This window comes from Eubalaena glacialis, chromosome 2 (genome assembly GCF_028564815.1).
Source record: "Eubalaena glacialis isolate mEubGla1 chromosome 2, mEubGla1.1.hap2.+ XY, whole genome shotgun sequence".
NCBI classification, from domain to species: domain Eukaryota; kingdom Metazoa; phylum Chordata; class Mammalia; order Artiodactyla; family Balaenidae; genus Eubalaena; species Eubalaena glacialis.
This window is the reverse complement of record NC_083717.1, coordinates 133,115,571-133,140,659: the sequence shown is the minus strand read 5'-3', so window position 1 is coordinate 133,140,659 and position 25,089 is coordinate 133,115,571. Positions and strand designations below refer to the sequence as shown.

At 40.2% G+C, this 25,089-nt stretch overlaps 1 protein-coding gene across 1 annotated transcript in view; it reads left to right on the top strand.

Moving 5' to 3' along the window:
• Window positions 1-25,089, top strand: part of SLC25A21 (solute carrier family 25 member 21) — a 520,353-nt gene that overhangs the window by 424,654 nt on the left and 70,610 nt on the right. The window contains exon 4 of the mRNA XM_061182462.1: window positions 24,575-24,641. Coding sequence (XP_061038445.1) covers window positions 24,575-24,641 — 67 coding nt within the window. The remainder of the gene's footprint in view (window positions 1-24,574; window positions 24,642-25,089) is intronic.

The window sequence follows — 25,089 nt, the reverse complement described above, 5'->3', positions numbered from 1 at the left end:
AAATCAAGCTCAATTGGTCTTTGGTCGCATGAATATAACATGTAGAACAAGGAGGTAATTGTCTTGCTCTCCTGTGCCCAGATCAGCCCACAGTAAATGTGGATTTTGGTCCAGGGAATCCGAGGTGGATTGATGAGAGGTCAGGGACCCTGTTATATAAAGAGCTGAAGTGTTTTACTTATGGAAGAGAGGCATCGGGGTGCTCAATAACCACATTCAAATATTTTGCAGTTCCTCAAGAGGACTGGCATTAAACTTATTTTGTGTGGCCTGGTATGTTAGTCAGTGTTCTCCAGAGAAACAGAATCAATAGGATGGATGGATGGATGGATGGATAGATAGATAGATAGATAGATAGATAGATAGATAGATAGATAGATAGATAGATTTATTATAAGGAATTGGCTCACAAGATTATAGAGGCTGGCAAGTCCAAAACTGCAGAGCTGATGTCCCACTTTGAGTCCAAAGGCTGGAACCAGGAAGAGCTGATGTCTCAGTTTAAAGGCCATCAAGCAGAAGAATTCTCTCTTACTTGGGAAGGGGTCAGCCTTTTGTTCTCTTTAGTCCTTCAACTGATTGAATGAGGCCCGCCCACATAATGGAGGGCAATCCGCTTTACTCAATCTATTCCTGGCCCAGTCAAGTTACACATAAAATTAACCATCTCACCTGCTGAGTAGAATCAGCTGAAGGTCACCTGAAAATAGAACTGAGCTCAAAGCAGGAGGGTCTCTCTTTCCAACTGCAAAATCATCCCAGGATCAGATGGACACTCTGAAAGGATATAGGATCCTGGCATCTCGAAGTGTCTAATCAGAAGCTGGGTGCTAACTTGGCAGGGACATTGTAGAGAGAACTCAAACTTCAGAAGAGAGGACTAATGAGTTAAGTTCCCTATAGGGATAAGAATGAATCTAAAGCGCAGGAACTATTTTTAAAATTAGTTTTTAGAACATCCCAAGAGACTACCTTGGAAATCATGGTTTCTTCCATGATTACATGAAGAGTAAAGCAAAAGCTTATAAACTGCCGCCTTAGATTCTCCCAGGATGTAGTGATTTTTTTCCTAAAGCTCTCCATTTCTAAAAATTTCTCTCCCCTTCCAGTAGATTGTACCTCTTCTAAATACAAACCCTCTTAGCTCAGCAGGTATCTTCTCAATGAGGCCCTCCCTGGAGAACCGATCAGAATCTGTAGCCTCCTTCCTTTCCATATAGCAACCAGTTATCCTCCTGTTTTATTTCCTTTATAACTTTTTACTCTCTAGCATCATTTTTTTATTGTGGTAAAATATCCACAATATAAATTTTACCATTTTAACCGTATTTAAGTGTACAGTTCAGTGACATTAAGTACATTCACATTGTTGGGCAACCATCACCACCGTCCATCTCCAGAACTCTTTTTATCTTGCAAAACTAAAACTCTGTGCCCATTAAATACTAACTCCCCATTCCCCCCTTCCCCCAGCCCCGGGCAACTACCCCTCTACTTCCTGTCTCTGTGAATTTGTCTTTCTGTCTTTATGAATTTTTCTATTCTACGTACTTCATTTAAGTGGAATCATAGCAATACTTGTCCTTTTGTGTCTGGCTTACTTCGCTTAGCATAATAACGTCTTCAAGATTCATCCATGTTGTCTCATGTATCAGAATTTCCTTCCTTTATAAGGTTGAATTATATTCCATTGTGTGTATATACTACATGTCGTGTATCCATTCATTTGTTGATGGATATTTGGGCCACTGTAAATAACGCCGCTGTGAACATTGGTATACAAATAGCTGCGCCTCTGCTTGCAGTTCATTTGGGTATATATCTAGAAGTGGAATTGCTGGATCATAAGACAAATCTATGGTTAGCTTTTATGAAGAACCACCATACTGTTCTCTGCAGCTTCACCATTTCACATTCCCATCAGCAATGCATAAAAGTTCCAATTACTCCACATCCTCCCTAACACTTGTCATTTTCTGGCCTTTTTCATAATAGCCATCCTAATGGGTGTGAAGTGGTATCTCACTGTGGTTTTGATTTGCATTTCTCTAATGATTAGTGGTGTTGATCTGACATCATTTTATTCATTTGTTTTTTGCCTGTTCATTGTCTGGCTCCCTCAACAGGACACAGGCTCTGTGAGTCTGAGAATTGTGTCTGACCTGTTCACTGCCTTATCTCTAGCCCAGAGAGCCATGACTGGAACGTAACAGACACTCAATTATTTGTTGAATGAATGAATAGATAGATTTACTAGAGAGAAATATTCAAACTCCATATATGGAATCCAGATTAATCCTCAAGCACTCAACTTTTTGCCCAAGATGATAAGTAAATATAACCTTTCCATGACTCAGTGTTCCTTGAAAAATGGGAGAAAAATATACTTGTGCCTTTCCTGCCTTATGGACAAACTACACAGGTTAATAGAATACTGTGGCTGGATCTCTCTAGCTTATGGACTTGATACTTGACAAAATTATAGCATGTTTGCTATTTCAATGACCAAATTAAATGTACTGTTGATAATTAGTACTAGGTATATAGTAGGTGCTCAAGAAATACTTGCTGATAAATAAGTAAATGTTCTTGAAAATGGTAACCAAATGGTAACTAAAAATACAGACTGTATGTAAGAGATGTGGAACTCCTTGGAACAAAAGAGCCCCAGACACTTAGTGGCTTTGGTGGGAAGTCTAAGCATCAAGATTAGTGGGTAATTCAGAGGTCTTTTTTCTTCAAATAAGTAATTATCTTAGAAGCTAAATCTGTAGCCACACTCCCCATGCAAGACCACCTCTCTAAAAATCAGTCACCTGCAGAACCCTAGAGAAGCCTGACTTCTTTGTTAGTTCACTCCCTAAAGCATAAGGAAAGCATTTTCCTATTCTTCAGCTCAAACAGCCATAGGTGTGGTCCTGCTTGCTTTACACCAGGGGCTACTTCCTGTTGTACCTGTTCTGCAAAATGCACGACTATTTAGGAATGAAAGAAAAGTACCCTCATTTGAATTTTGTTCTCATATTCAAACAGTGAAAACATGCTTCATGCCAACCAAGATTTCTGCTACTCTTGTGGGAGGTGGAATGAAATATTAACCTCTTCTGAAAAGATGTGGGTAAGATAATAATCTGTTTTTTGCATGTCTCAGTGTTGTTCCTAAATAAACCAAAGAGGAAACCAAGAGGTAGGAACAAAGTACCCCTAACCAGCATGTCTTGGGGGGATGCAACCTGGTATTTAGCAGTGACTGATGGTAAGAATACCTGTACCTTCCTGGTCTTGGAGGCCAAGATGGAGCACACCTTCAATTAGCAGTCTTTGGCTCAAAAAGTGAGTGCATTCTAGACTAGAAAGTGGAGGAAAGTGAGGGTGATTTCATGACCTTCCTGGAGTAATTACCTGATAATGGCACTGAGTATTTGGCCTGCTTCCTAACTGATAGACATCTGGGTAAGAGCAGCCCCAGGTCATTAACCTTATAGGGAAGTTTTTTGTTTTTGTTTTTTTTTCTATTTTTCAATACGCAGTTCCTGGACTTTCCGCATCAGAATTGGGGGTGGTATTAAAAATGCAAATTCCTGAACCTCCACTCAGACCTACCAAATCCAGATTTCTAGAGGTGAGGCACAAGAATCCTATTTTTTTAGGAGGAGGAAAAATCCTCTCTCAAAAGCCCCCTCAAGTTTTATTGGCTAGAATTAAGTTGCATGCTCATGTCTCATTCTATTACGAGCCAGGAGAATAAGACCAGATGATTTACTCCATCATGCCAGGGCTGGAGAGAGTTCCCTTTCCAGAGCACATGGCGTCAAAGGTGTGAACACTAGAATTAGGTTCTGCCAGCAGGGAGAAGGGATGGGTGGGTTTGGTGGGTAAAAATGCCGTTTGCTACCATGGCTTGCCAGCTGATGGGGGATAATAACTCACACAAAGTCTAGGCTTCCTCAGTTGCTATTTCTTGAATTCCACTCATGTGCACTAGATCAAATGCCCAAAACTTTCCTCTTTGATAGCCATTTTGGTGACGTCTAGGTGATTCCAAAGAAACCAAGAAGAATTGACATTTGGTAGGAAAGTGTAAGAGATTGATCTTGGAATAGTTCAAAATGCTAGGTACAATTTTCTATTCACAACACCATCACACTGGATCAGTGGGAATGTAATGCATCTATTCTTTCATTCAACAAGTCTTTACCAAACACCTCTTATGTGTCAGTTCCCATATTTAGCCAGGGGAATACATCAGTAAATAAAATGGACAAAAACTCCTGCCCTGTCCTCATGAATCTGGCATCCTAGTGGGGGCAACAGGCAATAACCAAAGCAAGCAGGTAAACTACAAACATGTTTGAAGGGGATAAGTTCTATAAAGAAAAATAAAGCAGGCAGAAAGGATAGGTAGTACTCAGGTGAGGGCGTTGCAATTTTAAGTAGAAGAGAAGTGAGGTCAGGCCTCACTGAGAAGGTAACGTTTGTGCAGTTTAAGGAGGTGAGGAGTGAGACAATGGGGATAAGTGGCGGAGAGGATCCCAGACAAGATGCCCTAAGTGTCAAGGCCCTGGGGTGGGAGCGTGCCTGCTCCAAAGAATGAGAACAAGGTCAGTAGACTGGAGGGCTGTGAGCCAAGGAAGGCATAATAGGAGATGAGGGGGGAGGTATGATGCAGTGTGTGGAAGCAGATTGCCTGGGGCCTTTGAAGGGATTTTGGTTTTGTTCTGAGGGAGATGGGAGGACACTGGCAGGTTGGGAGCAAAGGAGCGATATGATCTGCCTTTCATCTTAACGGGACTATTCTGTCACTGCTTTGAGAACTGAGCATAGAGAAACTAGTTAGGAGACTAACACAGAGGTTCAAGTGCAATATGATCAGGGCTTGGGCCAGGGTAATAGAGATGAATACTAGAAAGACAGAACTCAAGTATGCTTTCAAAGTTTCTGGCCTGCGTGCCTGGAAAGATGGACTTACCGTTAAGAGATTTGGAGAATATTGTGGGTGGAGCAAGTTTGTGGTGGAAGAATCAGGAGTTTCTTTTGAACAGGCTAATTATGAGATGCCTCCTAAATATCCAAGTGGAGGTGTTGAGTAGATGACTGGGTGAACTGGAGATGGATGACAGTTAACAGCATAAGGATGATAATTAAAGTCATATGACTGAATGAAATCACCAGGGAGAGATAGATGAGGTCCAGAAACTGAGCCCTAGGGTTGGCTTCTGCATTGTTTTTCAGATGTCTTGAATTCTATGTAGTTTATCCAACTTGTAGTTTTCTAGAACACTGACTGAAAGAGTTCGTTAGGAAAACAGTTAACCCTTAATTATTCATTGATAATAATGTGGTATGAAGGAAACAATTTTTCAGAGTGATCTGGAAGACTGTGCACATCCAGAAATCCATAAAGTACAGATAGACTTTGATTTATTAAATCCAGAAAGCTTGGTGACTACCCGTTTATCTTGTGTTTAAATCAATTAACTAAGAACTCAGGTGCTTAAAAAACTGGTGCAGAGGACTTGGATGACAAGAGGGGCTACAAACCCTGGCTCAGCTGTTCTTCCGTTCAAAACCCAGCATTTTAGCCCCTCCCAGAAACCAAGCAGAACCTGGGGCCCAAGTACTGGAGACACAGGCACAGAAGGAGCACTAGAGCCAGGAGGTGGAATGACATTTCTCAGTGACCTGACTCTGACTCTCTCCCTGAGGACGCGGGAGTCAAGCACAGCGTTCAAGGGTAGAAGTTTCAGAGTCAAGTAGACTTTCGTTCTTATCACAACTACACCACTTACAAGCTGTTTGACCAGTAGGAAAGTTGCTTAACTTCATGGAGTCTCTTGTCCTTGTCTATGAAATGGAAAGAGTAGAATCTATTTCATGTAAAAGTTGAATGAGATAATAGTTGTAAAGCATTAAGCACAATGATTGATGGTTTTCTTTCTCAAGTTTCTCTCAGTAATCTCAATTCCGGTAGAAGTCCAAGCTGTTATAATACTGTTCCTTTGGAGCCTAATTTAGTGAATTGAAAGTCTGCTAAACCAGACTGTAATCTGTAACCTACAAAATGCCCTGGTCCAAAGCTTTGTCCTTTGGCAGGGTTGGGACAGTTGTTGAGTTGCATTTAACTCTGGTACCACTAGGGGGCACTTCAAGAAATTAATTTGGAGCCTACTGTAACAACTGGTGGTCATAAAGAGTTAATACATTTCCAAATGTGACTTATACTTTGGGAGTAGCCTGCTTAATGCACAACATCTTTGGTCTCAAACATGTATGACTTGGTTGTAGCAGAATTCCACAATGGGGTGTGAATTCCTAAGGCACTGGGTCACACACTTAGGTAAGGTTCCATTTGTAAAGGACATCTCTGAATACTGAGGCTTTCTGCCCCAGCTGTGGTCATATACAGCCCTGCAGCTAGGTCAAGCTATAAAATCAGGCAACTTACAACAATGTACTAACTCATTTCCATAAGCACTTGTAGAGAGAGCTGGCATAAAAAAATCTCTATTCTGGCAGTAATCTTTTGGAATTAATTTGCTCACCTTTTGTGCCAACAGTTTTTCATGCTAGGTAAACACCTAACACATGGTTGAGCTAGAATTCCAACCCAAGGAGGGTTGCTCCAGAGCACACATTCCACTACATCATATTGCCTTTACTGACAGGTAGAATCAAATGAATATTAAATGCTAGAGGGTGGTGATAAAGAACAGCAGTGGCCATTGTCAAGCAATTTATAGGGACTTCCCTGGTGGTCCAGTGGTTAAGACTCCAATGGTTAAGACTCCATGCTCCCAATACAGGGGGCCCAGGTTCGATCCCTGGTCAGGGAACTAGATCCCGCATCCCTCATGCTGCAACTAAGACCCAGCACAGCCAAATAAATACATATTTAAAAAAAAAAAAAAGCAATTTATAATCTGGATTAAATATGGTAATCACGTGAATAATACTCTGTTCAGTTAAAAATATACAAGTCATTCAGACTGTTAATATGGATACCAAGTCATATCTATGTGTATGGACTATATACATACATATGCATATGTATAGACATATATGCATAAGTATATACATTTCTTATTTGAATATCAGTGTATTCAATATAATATCTGAGTGTTACCAAGTGCCAAGCACATAGTGTAACATGAAAGGCAACATCTTGGTCAAATATTGCAAGCCGGTGCAATATCAAGATATTTGTCTACATCCCAGAGAAAGCTTCCTGGAGAAAATTAAGGTCTTAGTTGATTTGGGGACAACAGAACTACTCTATCAACATTTGACCCTAGAAAAAGGTGTTTAGCTTAGTGCTTGGAACAAAATATACTGAAAGTATAAGTGAGTGAATAAATGAATGATGACTTCACAAATGGGGAGGACAGAAATTGGAAACAGAGGAAGTACAAAAAAGGGGATTGGTGAAAGGATGGGGGTGACTAGAATGGAGCAAGGAATTTCTTCAGCAGGACTTATTTAGCAGAGAGCTGGGAGCTGGCTGGCAAAGGACTTTCTGACTCCACAGTCAGGTCCTTTTTTCCTGGTTTTCAGTCCCAGTGCAAGAAATAGAGTTGTTTTGGTTGCTTTTTTTTTTTGAGTCTTTTTCCTCAGAGTTACCATCCACATGAGTGAAAGACTTCCCTTACATGATTCTTATTCCCTAATGGAAACATGTTCATCTTCATAAGCAAGGTAATCTGCTGTAACTGAAAATGACTACACTTTTTGCATGGTCAGTTCTAAATGTGTCTCTTCACTTATAGATTCATGGAGCAATTAACACCACATTCTACCCATATTATTTACCATGTGAGTTGCTTCTCAAATATCTCTTTTGCTTTTTCTTTCCTTAGCGTTTTCCATCAGGGTTCTGGTTCTTATATCACGCTAATGCCTTCCTTGGGCTGAGCTGTGCAACATGTTTGGTGCATTGAGCATCCTGCCAACTTTCCAGGGAATGGAGCCATGGACCTACCTCCTAAATGATACTGACAGCTAAACTAATTTTTTGTATCTTAGAAAATCATAGTTGTAGTTTATTTTAGACACATCAACAAAGTTTAATTGTGGTGGTAAAAGCATACTGAAAGTTCAGTTAAAAAGTGTGTTGAGGAAAACTTTAAAGAATTCCTCCGTACGGCATGTAATGAAAGTGGTAGGGTTTGGGGTAACAAATATATCCAAGGTCCATATGCAGAAACTCAATTCAATTAATTCTCTGTAATGAAAAATAATAACTGTATCGTTTGTGCCCGGAGACCTGATATGAGTTGAAGCAGGGAGAACTTTTGTTAGTTTTATGTTAGAATCTTAGCTGAAATTTTCCTTAAGTTGCCCTTTCTTGAAGTTCAGTCACTGCTTTAAAAGAAGAACCTGTGTCACTTACTCTCTGTAAGCTGTTTTTCCTCTCCTTTGAAGGATATCTAGTTTTCCCTCTCTCCTTTGCCTAAATGAAAATGGCCCCAAGATGCGTGCAATTTTGAGAGCTTCAGATTGCAGATTCTACATAATTCAAATAATAGAGCCATGGAACTGCACTCTTTCATTTGGATTCTGTGAGCCGCTAAGACTTGCGGAGTGTAAATGATATCAGAATTATGCCCTAAAGGTGTAGTGTCAAGGCCAGAATTCTGCCCTGGGATATGGGACCCATCGAGCAATGGGAGCCATACACTCATAACCCGGGGCTGAGTGCCACCCTCATTGTTTTAATTACAGAGCTACAGCATGTGGGTAAGAAACTTGGATTTGACAACAGCAGAAGAAAGAGGATATTCTATGCCTTCAATCAGCTTTGTATTAGGAGATCCTTAAAGGGAAAATTATGTGAAAGAAAGAAGGAGGAAGAAAACAAACTAGCAAGATCCCTATTTCAATGTAATTTGGAGGAAATGACTGATTTGGGTTGGTCATGTTGCCAGAACAGATGACTCAAGGCTTCCAAACAAGAAATGGAAATCAGGAGGATGCCTGAAGCCTGAAAGAAGAACAAATTGTGAAGATATGATTGACTATAAGGCTTCAAAATCAACTGTACCAAAGATGAGCTTGGATCATTGCCCAGAACAGAACTGAATGGTGATGTTCATTTAGGTCCTGACTGTTGAAACAAAATAAAATGTAGTAATTGTGCTCTGTTAGGTACACAGACATGTTAATGTTTTCCAATTTCCCCAACTGGGGATCTGGTGTCACTTTCCCTGTCGCTCCTATTTCATGCTTCAGCGGTGAGAGTTATTGCTGCTCTGGACTTTTACTGAATGCCAGGTTTTTGGCAAAGAAGTGGGATCCAGGTGAAAACATCCATCTCATGCTGCATGAGAGTATGCTGCAGGTGGCTTTGAAAATGGCTTTTCAACTTGGAAATCATTTCTTTAATTGGCCTTTTCAGGCTTGGATGATGTGCACCTCCATCCTGGTGTGTGATGGTTGCTGGACCCAGGTTATGAATCTCAGCAGTTTGGGCCCCAGAACCCTTCATCTCCAACAACCAGGGAAAGCCTTGGTTTCCACAGGCAGCAGATGTGTCCATTGATCTTTTCCTCCCTTAAGAGGGAAATAATTTATTCACAGTTTCCTCACACTCATTTCTCAGGAATCTATCAGTTGAGTTTTATGATAACCTTTCTGATGGACAACAGGTATGACTCCCTCTAAAGGTCACGTGTGAAGCAGCTGCACTGTTTCCCTTTCTCCTTGGGAGCTGCAAAGAAGAAAAGATTCCATGTCGTGGCTCCTAAGGCCAAAACCCTGCTTACCAGCCTAGCAACTTTGGAAATTTCCCAGCCCGCCTGTAGGAGCAGTCCGACTCTACAGTACAAATGACTTCCAAACAAACATTTTCTACATACTAAATTAGAAAAATAACAGCAAAACCAACAAGGAGGTGACTCAGAGGGAAAAAATGAGGGGCAGATGGGACATGTGATTTATCTACTCCTTTTTGATTTCTTTACCTGAGTCAAATTTTGAGAATGTTAAGCCCTCTCCTGTCTACCCACTATTTACCACAAAGTCTTCAGATTTCAGTAGTTGACTTAAAGCAGGTAACTTTTTTTCAGCCTTCCAAATGCACTAAAAATGTTGTCAGGTACAAGATATTTCATTAAGGATCTGTCTGGTTTCTTGTGGGGGTCTAAAGTTTGGGCCTTAAACAAGGTAACCTAAAATTGGTCCCTACTAATGAGAGACAGCAGGAAGGCTTCTTCCAGGGTTTGTAAATGAACCACCAACTGGAACTCAAAGAAAATTCCACATCTCCTTGCTTTGTACAATCAACATCTTTTTACTAGTTGGTGTATGACCTTGGAGCCACCCAATATGTTAAATAGCTTCACACTTTAAAAAGGGGGATGGGGGGAAAATGAGGGGTAAAATTATTTTGCAGGGTTTGGCATAAATCTGTATTTCAAATAAGCTATGTGTGAGCTGAGTCTTTGAGAAGAACACGTGCAATGCAGTTTTGATCTTCATTTTATAGATGTACATAAGTAATACAAGGCCTGTTTTGATCATATAATTAAAAACAAATGTGATCCAGTATTGTAATACTCTTTGTCACCGATATTCCTGAATAACAACTCTCAATCAGTATGGGAACCATCATGATCGAATGGCTTTGGAGACCTGGAGCTCCGTCCTCATTTTTGCCTGTGAACTTCTCCACATTCTGTCTGCAGGGTAGGGGCTCTTTCACAAGTAATCATCCTAATGGGATAGTGTTTTAATGCGTGACAGGCTCCTGAAAGAAATAATGTAAAAACATTTTCAAAATGGTTTTCACAGTCTCCTTCTAAGTGCTTTGCTTAACATTTAACAACTATCTACACTATGATTATGATTTAAGAATTACAATTTAAGACTTTTTCAGAAATGGTGGTGTTAAAGCTGTTTGTATCAGAATGCTTTTAGCTGTAGGTTAATAGAAGATGTAACTGAAAGCAGCTCAAATAGTAAAGGTTTATTTTTAATTTCACATAACCAGAAATCTGGAGGTAGGATGCCAGGATTGGTTCATTGAGCAGCCCAGTGATGTCATCAAGGTCCAGGTCCTATTTGCCTTTGATGGCCATGCTCAGCTTGTGGGCAATGATATCTTACTTGGCCGCAGTACACAGGGATCTCATGCAGTGAGAACAACATCTAGTGGAAAAGAGGGGCTTTTCTTCCTATGTGCTCTTTTCCTTAGGCTAGAAATCCAAGACTTGCAACATGCATCCTTCCCTCTTTGCTGGTACAGTGGGCTAGGCTTGGGTCGTATGTCCATACTCAACCCACTCACTAGTAAGGGAATGGGACCACCATGATAGGTTTGAAGAACTCTGCTTCACCCCCTGGACTGGAGAAGGGGACATTGAATACCTGCACCTCAAGGAACAAGGAGGGGTGAGGAGGGTATCTGTTAAGTCAACAGCCAAAGGTGCTCCCCACTGACTTTTTGGATAACAACTGTTTTTATTTTAATATTTAGTATTAATATTTCTGTGTTTTATTATATTACTGAACTATGCATTGACTTTTTCCCACACTGACAGAATTATCCTGGTGTCTCTCTTAAGGGCAAAACTTTATCCTATGGGGAAAAAAAGTTGATCCTAGCACCTACTTTTTTTTTTTCTCATCTGATCCAACTAGAAAATATTTAATAAACAACCCAAAAGTTTTCCCAGAAAATGATCCTGTTCATCTCAGCCCAGATCTATCAGTTATGCAGGTAGTGTGGTATATTACTTTAAAAGAGAATTGAAGGGAAATGGACTAGAAACCTGATTTTTAATTGCTTCTTCTGCTTCCTCCTAAAATAAGAAATGACAAAATATTTTTGCAACAGAAATAACTTGACTTTTCAAAGGTGTTTGTAAAAATGATTTTCTTTTAAGAAAAACTACAATACCTTTACAGCTCAGTGGTCAAGGAAAGAGACTGTGAGGACAGTGGAACTTGATTTGAGTCGCCGTCCCCTGTTTGGTAGTGATAGGCTCACAGGCTTCACCTGCAAAATGAAGAAAATAATTATTGCTACTTCAAAGGATTGTTGTGAGAGTTGGATGAGATTAAATATGTCCATATGCCTTCATATATTTAGTCTTTTTTTTTTTTAAACATCTTTATTGAAGTATAATTGCTTTACAATGGTGTGCTAGCTTCTGCTTTACAACAAAGTGAATCAGTTACACATATACATATGTTGCCATATCTCTTCCCTCTTGCATCTCCCTCCCTCCCACCCTCCCTATCCCACCCCTCTAGGTGGTCACAAAGCACCGAGCTGATCTCCCTGTGCTATGCGGCTGCTTCCCACTAGTTATCTATTTTACATTTGGTAGTGTATATATGTCCATGACACTCTCTCACCCTGTCACATCTCACCCCTCCCCCTCCCCATATCCTCAAGTCCATTCTCTAGTAGGTCTGTGTCTTTATTCCCATCTTGCCACTAGGTTCTTCATGACCTCTTTTTTTTTTTTTTTTTTTTTTTTCCCTTAGATTCCATATATATGTGTTAGCATACTGTATTTCTTTTTCTCTTTCTGACTTACTTCACTCTGTATGACAGACTCTAACTCCATCCACCTCATTACAAACACCTCCATTTCATTTCTTTTTATGGCTGAGTAATATTCCATTGTATATATGTGCCACATCTTCTTTATCCATTCATCCGATGATGGACACCTAGGTTGCTTCCAAGTCCTGGCTATTGTAAACAGAGCTGCAATGAATATTTTGGTACATGACTCTTTCTGAATTATGGTTTTCTCAGGGTATATGCCCAGTAGTGGGATTGCTGGGTCATATGGTAGTTCTATTTTTAGTTTTTTAAGGAACCTCCATACTGTTCTCCATAGTGGCTGTATCAATTTACATTCCCACCAACAGTGCAAGAGTGTTCCCTTTTCTCCACACCCTCTCCAGCATTTATTGTTTCTAGATTTTTTGATGATGGCCATTCTGACCGGTGTGAGATGATACCTCATTGTAGTTTTGATTTGCATTTCTCTAATGATTAATGATGTTGAGCATTCTTTCATGTGTCTGTTGGCAATCTGTATCTCTTCTTTGGAGAAATGTCTATTTAGGTCTTCTGCCCATTTTTGGATTGGGTTGTTTGTTTTTTTGTTATTGAGCTGCATGAGCTGCTTGTAAATCTTGGAGATTAATCCTTTGTCCGTTGCTTCATTTGCAAATATTTTCTCCCATTCTGAGGGTTGTCTTTTGGTCTTGTTTATGGTTTCCTTTGCTGTGCAAAAGCTTTTAAGTTTCATTAGGTCCCATTTGTTTATTTGTGTTTTTATTTCCATTTCTCTAGGACCTGGGTCAAAAAGGATCTTGCTGTGACTTATGTCATACAGTGTTCTGCCTATGTTTTCCTCTAAGAGTTTGATAGTGTCTGGCCTTACACTTAGGTCTTTAATCCATTTTGAGTTTATTTTTGTGTATGGTGTTAGGGAGTGTTCTAATTTCATACTTTTACATGTACCTGTCCAATTTTCCCAGCACCACTTATTGAAGAGGCTGTCTTTTCTCCACTGTATATGCTTGCCTCCTTTATCAAAGATAAGGTGACCATATGTGCGTGGGCTTATCTCTGGGCTTTCTATCCTGTTCCATTGATCTATATTTCTGTTTTTGTGCCAGTACCAAACTGTCTTGATTACTGTAGCTTTGTAGTATAGTCTGAAGTCAGGGAGCCTGATTCCTCCAGCTCCATTTTTCGTTCTCAAGATTGCTTTGGCTATTCGGGGTCTTTTGTGTTTCCATACAAATTGTGAAATTTTTTGTTCTAGTTCTGTGAAAAATGCCAGTGGTAGTTTGATAGGGATTGCATTGAATCTGTAGATTGCTTTGGGTAGCAGAGTCATTTTCACAATGTTTATTCTTCCAATCCAAGAACATGGTATATCTCTCCATCTATTTGTATCATCTTTAATTTCTTTCATCAGTGTCCTATAATTTTCTGCATACAGGTCTTTTGTCTCCTTAGGTAGGTTTATTCCTAGGTATTTTATTCTTTTTGTTGCAATGGTAAACGGGAGTGTTTTCTTAATTTCACTTTCAGATTTTTCATCATTAGTATACAGGAATGCAAGAGATTTCTGTGCATTAATTTTGTATCCTGCTACTTTACCAAATTCATTGATTAGCTCTAGTAGTTTTCTGGTAGCATCTTTAGGATTCTCTATGTATAGTATCATGTCATCTGCAAACAGTGACAGCTTTACTTCTTCTTTTCCGATTTGGATTCCTTTTATTTCTTTTTCGTCTCTGATTGCTGTGGCTAACACTTCCAAAACTATGTTGAATAATAGTGGTGAGAGTGGGCAACCTTGTCTTGTTCCTGATCTTAGTGGAAATGGTTTCAGTTTTTCACCATTGAGGACAATGTTGGCTGTGGGTTTGTCATATACGGCCTTTATTATGTTGAGGAAAGTTCCCTCTATGCCTACTTTCTGCAGGACTTTTATCATAAATGGGTGTTGAATTTTGTCGAAAGCTTTCTCTGCATCTATTGAGATGATCATATGGTTTTTCTCCTTCAATTTGTTAATATGATGTATCACGTTGATTGATTTGCGTATATTGAAGAATCCTTGCATTCCTGGAATAAACCCCACTTGATCATGGTGTATGATCCTTTTAATGTGCTGTTGGATTCTGTTTGCTAGTATTTTGTTGAGGATTTTTGCATCTATGTTCATCAGTGATATTGGCCTGTAGTTTTCTTTCTTTGTGACATCTTTGCCTGGTTTTGGTATCAGGGTGATGGTGGCCTCGTAGAATGAGTTGGGGAGTGTTCCTCCCTCTGCAATATTTTGGAAGAGTTTGAGAAGGATAGGTGTTAGCTCTTCTCTAAATGTTTGATAGAATTCGCCTGTGAAGCCATCTGGTCCTGGGCTTTTGTGTGTTGGAAGATTTTTAATCACAGTTTCAATTTCAGTGCTTGTGATTGGTCTGTTCATATTTTCTATTTCTTCCTGGTTCAGTCTCGGCAGGTTGTGCATTTCTAAGAATCTGTCCATTTCTTCCAGGTTGTCCATTTTATTAGCATAGAGTTGCTTGTAGTAATCTCTTATGATCGTTTGTATTTCTGCAGTGTCAGTGGTTACTTCTCCTTTTTCATTTCTAATTCTATTAATTTGAGTCTTCTCCTTTTTTCTCTTGATGAGTCTGGCTAATGGTTTATCAATTTTGTTTATCTTCTCAAAGAACCAGCTTTTAGTTTCATTGATTTTTGCTATTGTTTCCTTCATTTCTTTTTCATTTATTTCTGATCTGATCTTTATGATTTCTTTCCTTCTGCTAGCTTTGGGGTTTTTTTGTTCTTCTTTCTCTAATTGCTTTAGGTGCAAGGTTAGGTTGTTTATTCGAGATGTTTCCTGTTTCTTGATGTAGGCTTGTATTGCTATAAACTTCCCTCTTAGAACTGCTTTTGCTGCATCCCATAGGTTTTGGATCGTCGTGTCTCCATTGTCATTTGTTTCTAGGTATTTTTTGATTTCCCCTTTGATTTCTTCAGTGATCACTTCGTTATTAAGTAGTGTATTGTGTAGCCTCCATGTGTTTGTATTTTTTACAGATCTTTTCCTGTAATTGATATCTAGTCTCATAGCGTTGTGGTCGGAAAAGATACTTGATACGATTTCAATTTTTTTAAATTTACCAAGGCTTGATTTGTGACCCAAGATATGATCTATCCTGGAGAATGTTCCATGAGCACTTGAGAAAAATGTGTATTCTGTTGTTTTTGGGTGGAATGTCCTATAAATATCAATTAAGTCCATCTTGTTTAATGTATCATTTAAAGCTTGTGTTTCCTTATTTATTTTCATTTTGGATGATCTGTCCATTGGTGAAAGTGGGGTGTTAAAGTCCCCTACTATGATTGTGTTACCGTCGATTTCCCCTTTTATGGCTGTTAGTATTTGCCTTATGTATTGAGGTGCTCCTATGTTGGGTGCATAAATATTTACAATTGTTATACCTTCCTCTTGGATCGATCCCTTGATCATTATATAGTGTCCGTCTTTGTCTCTTGTAATTGTCTTTATTTTAAAGTCTCTTTTGTCTGATATGAGAATTGCTACTCCAGCTTTCTTTTGATTTCCATTTGCATGGAATATCTTTTTCCATCCCCTCACTTTCAGTCTGTATGTGTCTCTAGGTCTGAAGTGGGTCTCTTGTAGACAGCATATATATGGGTCTTGTTTTTGTATCCATTCAGCCAGTCTGTGTCTTTTGGTGGGAGCATTTAATCCATTTACATTTAAGGTAATTATCGATATGTATGTTCCTATTCCCATTTTCTTAAATGTTTTGGGTTTGTTATTGTAGGTGTTTTCCTTCTCTTGTGTTTCTTTCCTAGAGAAGTTCCTTTAGCATTTGTTGTAAAGCTGGTTTGGTGGTGCTGAACTCTCTCAGCTTTTGCTTGTCTGTAAAGGTTTTAATTTCTCCATCAAATCTGAATGAGATCCTTGCTGGGTAGAGTAATCTTGGTTGTAGGTTTTTCTCCTTCATCACTTTAAGTATATCCTGCCACTCCCTTCTGGCTTGCAGCGTTTCTGCTGAAAGATCAGCTGTTAACCTTATGGGGATGCCCTTGTGTGTTATCTGTTGTTTTTCCCTTGCTGCTTTTAATATGTTTTCTTTATATTTAATTTTTGATAGTTTGATTAATATGTGTCTTGGTGTGTTTCTCCTTGGATTTATCCTGTATGGGACTCTCTGTGCTTCCAGGACTTGATTAACTATTTCCTTTCCCATATTAGGGAAGTTTTCAACTATAATCTCTTCAAATATTTTCTCAGTCCCTTTCTTTTTCTCTTCTTCTTCTGGGACCCCTATAATTCGAATGTTGGTGCGTTTAATGTTGTCCCAGAGGTCTCTGAGACTGTCCTCAGTTCTTTTCATTCTTTTTTCTTTATTCTGGTCTGCAGTAGTTATTTCCACCATTTTATCTTCCAGGTCACTTATCCGTTCTTCTGCCTCAGTTATTCTGCTATTGATCCCATCTAGAGTATTTTTAATTTCATTTATTGTGCTTGTCATCATTTCTTGGTTCCTCTTTAGTTCTTCTACGTCCTTGTTAAATGTTTCTTGCATTTTGTCTATTCTATTTCCAAGACTTTGGATCATCCTTACTATCATTTTTCTGAATTCTTTTTCAGGTAGACTACCTATTTCCTCTTCATTTGTTAGGTCTGGTGTGTTTTGACCCTGCTCCTTCATCTGCTGTGTGTTTTTCTGTCTTCTCATTTTGCTTATCTTACTGTGTTTGGGGTCTCCTTTTCACAGGCTGCAGGTTCGTAGTTCCCGTTGTTTTTGGTATCTGTCCCCAGTGGCTAAGGTTGGTTCAGTGGGTTGTGTAGGTTTCCTGGTGGAGGGAACTAGTGCCTGTGTTCTGGTGGATGAGGCTGGATGTTGTCTTTCTGGTGGGTTCGTCCACGTCTGGTGGTGTGTTTTGGGGTGTCTGTGGCCTTATTATGATTTTAGGCAGCCTCTCTGTTAATGGATGGGGCTGTGTTCCTCTCTTGCTAGTTGTTTGGCATAGGGTGTCCAGCACTGTAGCTTGCTGGTCGTTGAGTGAAGCTGGGTCTTGATGTTGAGATGGAGATCTGTGAGAGATTTTCGCCGTTTGGTATTACGTGGAGCTGGGAGGTCTCTTGTGGACCAGTGTCCTGAAGTTGGCTCTCCCACCTCAGAGGCACAGCCCTGATGCCTGGCTGGAGCACCAAGAGCCTTTCATCCACACGGCTCAGAATAAAAGGGAGAAAAAATGGAAAGAAAGAAAAAAAGAGGATAAAATAAAATAAAATAAAGCAATTATAATAAAAAATAAGAAAAAAAATTATTAAGAGTAAATTTATTAAGAAAAAAAAATTTTTTTTAATTTTTAAAAATAGATTTATTAATTTTTTATACTAAAAATAAGAAAAAAATTATTTAGAAAAAATTTATTAAGAAAAAAAATTTTTTAATTTTTTAAAATAAAAAATATGAAAAAACTTATTAAAAAATTTTTTAAAAATAGAAAATAAGGAAAAAATTATTAAGAAAACATTTATTAGGGAAAAAAAAATTTTTTTAGCCAAAAAAAAAAAAAAAAAAAAAAAACAGACGGACCTAACCCTAGGACTAACGGTGAGAGCAAAGCTATACAGACAAAATCTCACCCAGAAGCATACACATCTACACTCACAAAAAAAAGGAAAAGGGGAAAAGTTAATATATCCTGCTCCCAAAGTCCATCTCCTAAATTTGGGATGATTCGTTGTCTATTCAGGTATTCAACAGATGCAGGCACATCAAGTTGTTTGTGGAGCTTTAATCCGCTGCTTCTGAGGCTGCTGGGAGAGATTTCCCTTTCTCTTCTTTGTTCGTACAGCTCCCGGGGTTCAGCTTTGGATTTGGACCCGCCTCTGCATGTAGGTCCCCTGAGGGCGTCTGTTCCCCGCCCAGACAGAACGGGGTTAAAGGAGCAGCTGATTCGGGGGCTCTGGCTCAGTCAGGCCGGGGGGAGGGAGCGGTACGGAGGAGGCGGGGCGAGCCTCCCGGGAGGGGCGGTGTGGAGAATGACCTGTGCTCGCCCACAGGCTGTTTGGTGGCGGCAGCAGCAGCCTTAGCGTCTCATGCCCGTCTCTGGGGTCCGCGCTGATAGCCGCGGCTCGCGCCCGTCTCTGGAGTTCGTTTAAGTGGCGCTCTGAATCCCCTCTCCTTGCACGCCGCGAAACAAAGAGGCAAGAAAAAGTCTCCTGCCTCTTCGGCAGCTGCAGACTTTTTCTCGTGCACCCTCCCGGCTAGTTGTGGTGCGCTAGACCCTTCAGGCTGTGTTCACACAGCCAACCCCAGTCCTCTCCCTGGGATCCGACCGAAGCCCGCGCCTCAGCTCCCAGCCCCCGCCCGCCCCGGCGGGTGAGCAGACAAGCCTCTCGGGCTGGTGAGTGCTGCTCGGCGCCGAGCCTCTGTGCGGGAATCTCTCCGTTTTTCCCTCTGCGTCCCTGTTGCTGTGGGATCCGCGCTGATAGCCGCGGCTCGCGCCCGTCTCTGGAGCCCGTCCAGGCGGCGCTCCGAATCCCCTCTCCCCGCGCACCGCGAAACAAAGAGGCAAGAAAAATTCTCTTGCCTCTTTGGCAGCTGCAGTCTTCCTCCCGGACTCCCTCCCGGCCAGCACCGAAGCCCGAGCCCCAGCTCCCAGGCCCTGCCCGCCCCGGCGGCTGAGCAGACAAGCCTCTCGGGCTGGTGAGTGCTGGTCGGCACCGCTCCTCTGTGCGGGAATCTCCGCTTTGCCCTCCGCACCAATGTGGCTGCGCTCTCCTCCGTGGCTCCGAAGCTTCCCCCCTCTGCTACCCGCAGTCTCTGCCCACGAAGGGGCTTCCTAGTGTGTGGAAACCTTTCCTCCTTCACAGCTCCCTCCCACTGGTGCAGGTCCCGTCCCTATTCTTTTGTCTCTGTTATTTCTTTTTTCTTTTGCCCTACCCAAGTACGTAGGGATTTTCTTGCCTTTTGGGAGGTCTGACGTCTTCTGCCAGCGTTCAGTGGGTGTTCTGTAGGAGCAGTTCCACGTGTAGATGTATTTCTCATGTATCTGTGGGGAGGAAGGTGATCTCCGCGTCTTACTCTTCCGCCATCTTGCCCCTCCCTCCCATATATTTAGTCTTAACAGAGTGGCTAGTCCATATTAAGCATTCAACAAATTTGACTATTTTTACTCATAACAATGTCAACAAAAGTCTATACACATCCAAGTTAACATTTTCCTACACAGGATAGTTAAAATCGAACTCACAACTTTTAGAAGAAACAAATCTGAGAAACGATATATGAGGGCTTCCATACAGTTCATACAACAGTTTTATGGGAGGTCTTGCATTGGTTCTTGTGTCTCTTTCAAAGAGTTCTCCAGTTGGCTTGATGTGGGTCAAAACTTAAAACCACTGTGGTGGTTTTACTGTCTTTCCAGTAGACATTAGAATCTCAGTTTCCATTCATTCAGGGAGTCGACTGAATGTCCTGGGAAGTAAGCAGGATAATGCATGTTGATATGGGTGTCACAAATCTCTTAACTTCCCTGCTTATTGTCCTGGTAAGCTATATGCTCTGTATTTCAAGCCAAAATACATGAACACAGAAAAAATTGGCAGAATGAACAGTGCATGTGAGTAAAAAACATCAGTTCTTTAGCCAAAAAAAAAAGTATCTTCTTCATAAAACATTACAAGTCCTTTTGGTTTTTTAGAATCTGTATATCATACTTTACATTAGGAAAACTTCCAGTAATTATCTAATCAAGTCAGAAAAATATGTCATCAGCTTGAGGCCTTACCCACATTCTCTTGCTCACATTTTTAAAAAAATTTTGTTGAAGTATAGTTGATTTACATTTACAATGTTGTATTAATTTCTACTGTACAGCATAGTGATTCAGTTATGCATATATCAATATATACTTGTTTTCATATTCTTTTCCATTCTGGTTTATCACAGGATATTGAATATAGTTCCCTTTGCTATACAGTAGCACCTTGTTTTTTATCCGTCCTATATATAGTAGTTTGCTAATCGCAAGCTCCCAATTCTTCCCTCCCTCACCCCCTCTCCCCCTTGGCAACCACAAGTCCGTTCTCTGCCTGTGAGTCTGTTTCTGTTTCATAGATATGTTCATGTCATATTTTAGATTCCACATATGAGTGATATATGGTATTTGTCTTTCTCTTTCTGACTTACTTCGCTTAGTATGATAATCTCTAGGTCCATACATGTAGCTGCAAATAGCATTATTTCATTCTTTTTTATAGCTGAGTAGTGCTCCATTGTACATATATACCACATCTTCTTTATCCATTCATCTGCCGATGGACATTTAGGTTGTTTCCATGCCTTGGCTATTATAAATAGTGCTGCTACGAACATAGGGGTGCATGTATCTTTTCGAATTATAGCTTTGTCTGGGTTTATGCCCAGGAGTGGGATTGCTGGATCATACGGCAACTCTATTTTTAGTTTTTTGAGGAACCTCCATACCGTTTTCCATAATAACTGCACCAATTTACATTCCCACCAACAGTGTAAGAGGGTTCCCTTTTCTTCACACCCTCTCCAACATTTATTATTTGTAGACTTTTAAATTATGTCCATTCTGACTGGTGTGAGGTGGTACCTCATTGTAGTTTTGATTTGCATTCTTGCTCACATTTTGGGTGTGACTCTTTGGATTGACCCAAGTGCACTCTTACCTGACCAAAGGCTTTTCATGGGAGAGGGCGTGGTACAGAGGTACAGCAGCAGCCACTTTGGCTGTAGGGGCCAACTTCCCGATCCGGGACTTTGGGTTGTAAGTAAATAAAGGAATTTATTGTAAATGTTACCGGGTGTCTCAAAGGATCAAAAGCAAAGGGAAATGTCAGTATTTAAGAAGGGTCAAGGTGTAACTAGGCTTAAAGAAATCCTAGCAGCGGGATCACGCTCACAGTACCAGAACTTCTCTATCTTGCTTCTTTGTTTCCCTGAACGATGGCTTCCTTCTTTCTTACCACTGCAGATTGACAGAAAACATGACTGCTGTTGATATTCTAGCTTTATATCTTAGAGATTCGACCACACAGAGTGAGGCTGACCTTTTCAATTCCAATTCCAAAATCCTGGAGAAAAGCACTGCTTGGGTCAGATTAACTGGGGCACAGAGGCAGAATACCACTTGGATCCATTTGGCGAGATGCCCAGTCAACCACTGCCTACAAGCAGTATCATATTGTACTAATACGTTGGTTCCAGTGGTTTAAAAAAAATTGGGTGGGGCAATTCTCAGCAGAAGAGGTGCCAGCCTGGCTATTCCATAGTTGCCCACTACTGCATGGATATACTGTAAAAATAATGCAAGGAAGTACATAGTTCTAGCTTCCCATTTGCCAGCAAACGCTGCCCATGGTCCTTGAGAATCTCCCTTTAAAGCTCTTCATTCCTCATTAGAGAGTTCAGGATGGTGGGATGGCTGGAGCTGGCGGGGGAGGGGAAGATGATTGCACATGAAAGGAGCAGAGCAGAGGGAGGAGAAAGAGGACGCATCAAGGAAGCATCGCCAACATGAAGCAGAGGGCTCTGGACCTCCCAGCTCTTTTCAGATTAAATCCTTATGGTTCTCCCAGCTGCCTTTCTTCCCTCCTGCCTTACACCTCTTTTTAATATTTTCTCTCATCATTTTTAAAATGAAGACCTTCTGTGTTGCTTATAAGACTTCTGTCCTCCTCCAGAGAAGCAGTGCTCCATGTTAGGCAAAAGTTTAAAGTAATGCAGAGTTTGTCTCTTCAGAAAAGTGCTTTCCCATGTCTTCTTGTTCTTTTTCTTAGCATACCAAAATCTGAGGATTGGAGTAAACCGACCTTGAGGTCCCTCAAATCCTTCCATTGCTGTGTACGTCCATCTCAGGCATCCATGATGAGTGGCCATCCAGACTGCTTGACCACATACCAAAAGGAACTCATACTTTTCAAGAGAGTCCATTCTATCTTCAGATAGTTCTGATTATTAGAAGTACTTCCTTGTATTAAGCTCCCACTGAGCCAAAAATGTGTCTTTCCTTGCTGCTTGAACCTGTTGGTCCTAGTTCTACCACCTGGAAACAAACAGAAAAGTCTAATCTCTTTCCTACATGCTCATTTTTCAAAAGATCCATCATGTTCATCATGTTTGTCCCTAAGCTGTTTCTTCTCCAGGCTGAGCAACTGTTCGTCCTATATCTGTTCTCCGTTGTATGGGATTTCAAGTACCTCTATTAACCAGGACACTCTGTCCTAAAAGCTTTACTTACTTAAATGTTCTTCTTTGTTTCCCCCCTATAACCAGACATAATCTTCCAGATGTGAAAAAATCAGCCCAAGAAGAACAGAACTAATAATGTCTTTTATTATAAATATAGAACTTCTATTCAGGAAAATCACATTTATCTTTTAGGAAGACCAAACCTATGCTTAGTCACTCTCATGCTGAAAAGTATATAATAATTAATTTATAATGAAATTTAAATGACAAGAGTATTTCAGTTTTACAAGTGAATTTCAGGCATCAGTAGTTGGAATGGAAAGGAGGTGGGGGGAATTCATGAATTCCCATAGTTCTTCAAAGCAGATTCTGCTTTACTTCCTATGTACAAATGCTAGTACTATTCATTAGGTTGAAAATAGTGGGCAAAATAAGCCCACATCAGGGGATCATTTGATTCCTTTCTTCCTCTTCATAAAATCCATAATCTTAACAAATATTTGGGTCCTGGTTACATACACATGCGCACACACACACACACACAAACACTCTGGGATAAGCACTGTAGTGCACACCTAGCCGTCAAGGAACTAACAATTAGAAGCTGTAAGAAAAGCCTTTTGCTCCCCACACTGAAGGGTGCTGTGTAAGCCAGTGAATCGAGGAAGAGCAAGAGGTCACCATGTTGGATTGGGTGGCACAGTGGGTTAATCTGAATAAATTCTTAATGTTATTGTTCCAGAAGTTCAGCTAGAAGCAGAACCCAAATAAGGGAGCTGGAGTGATGTTTGACGGGTCAGTCAGAGAAGCTCCAGCTTTCTCTAGGATATTAAATGTATATCCTAAAATAGGAACACGTTGAGTCCTGCCTTTATCTGTAGCCACTTACGGGTTCACCAGGGAAACTGATTATCTCAGAAAATGATGCAGAATATTCTCTTCTGTTGAAATATTTTCAGGTTTAAATGAGGGTATAACATATATATATGTAAAGATTCCAGGACAGACAAATTTAAAATTTTGAATCTTAAATTTTAATGAGAAATAAGTGGTGACTTTTTATAAAACTTATCATAAGCATATGACACTCATTCTTCTTTTTTCCTAAAAATGTCTGAATATGTAACCATGAGTCCCTCAATATTGGCAACAATAGCTCTCCCATGCCCTGTGAGATTGCATATCAGCAGGGGAGTTTGACATTTCTTCTGTCAGCAACGTATATCCCTGTAATTAGCCCTCCCTGACCTCCTTCCATCTCCATCAAGGAAGTTAAAAAAATTATGACTAATTCAGGACAGAGCTGGGAGCCCTAGTTCCACAGCCATAGAGTTTGTTAGTTCCCCTGTGTTAGTAAACCTAAAATTGAGGTTTTCATCACCTGGTTAGCCTCAGAAGTTTCAGTCTAGTGGGCTTAGGTATAGCACTAACCTCATTTGGTGACCACAGGGAGGAGATGCAAGACGGTAGACAGCTTGAGGTTACTACCAACCACACAACTGGGAAAATAAATTCAAGATTCCTTAGATTAAGGAGGGTTGACTTTATCTTTAAGGTACAACTCATGATTATGTTTAGCAACTTACCTAAGGGGTTCCAGTCTCAGTATCATTTATTCCTCTTCTGAATGTCATAGTAGACATAGATGTAGAATTCATAATCTCTTCACTTTAGAATTAAAACAAAGGAAGATTTCATGACTGATGTGCTACATTGAATAATTGGGAATACTTTAAGATTAGTTGCTTTATCCATAAACAACGGCAAAATCACCTGTTTCCTAATTCCCTTACTTATATAAATCTTTTTATTTCTCCAATAGGTTGTTCGGTTTTTACAAGGGAATTCTGCCACCCATCTTGGCTGAAACACCAAAAAGAGCAGTGAAGGTAAACATTGTATGCCTTCCCACCAACTGAAAATAGACTGTAGTAAGAGCTTCAGCATCAACACATCCCACCATAAACTATGGGACATTAATGGAAATTAAACATAAAATACTAAAACTTTTAAATTTTTTAAATTTTTAAAAATCTTAAATTTTTAAAATTGTAACAATTTTTATCATAATTAGACTTGGTCAGTCTCTCAAATATTGCTATATTGATTTATGGATTTTTTTTTTCCAGGTAAAGGCATTCCCTTCTAATGGGGAAATTATACAAAAGGCACAGTGGTGAATGAAATTCATGTAATCTAACCACAGCAGCCACAAAAGAGCTTGGACTTTTTCTCAAGGCAATTCATAACTTTGCCTTTGGAGCAATAATTATTAAAGAGAGAGGGAGAGGAGAGGAGAGAGGCGAGGTAGAAAAGCCTTTCTCCTTAAATCAGTCT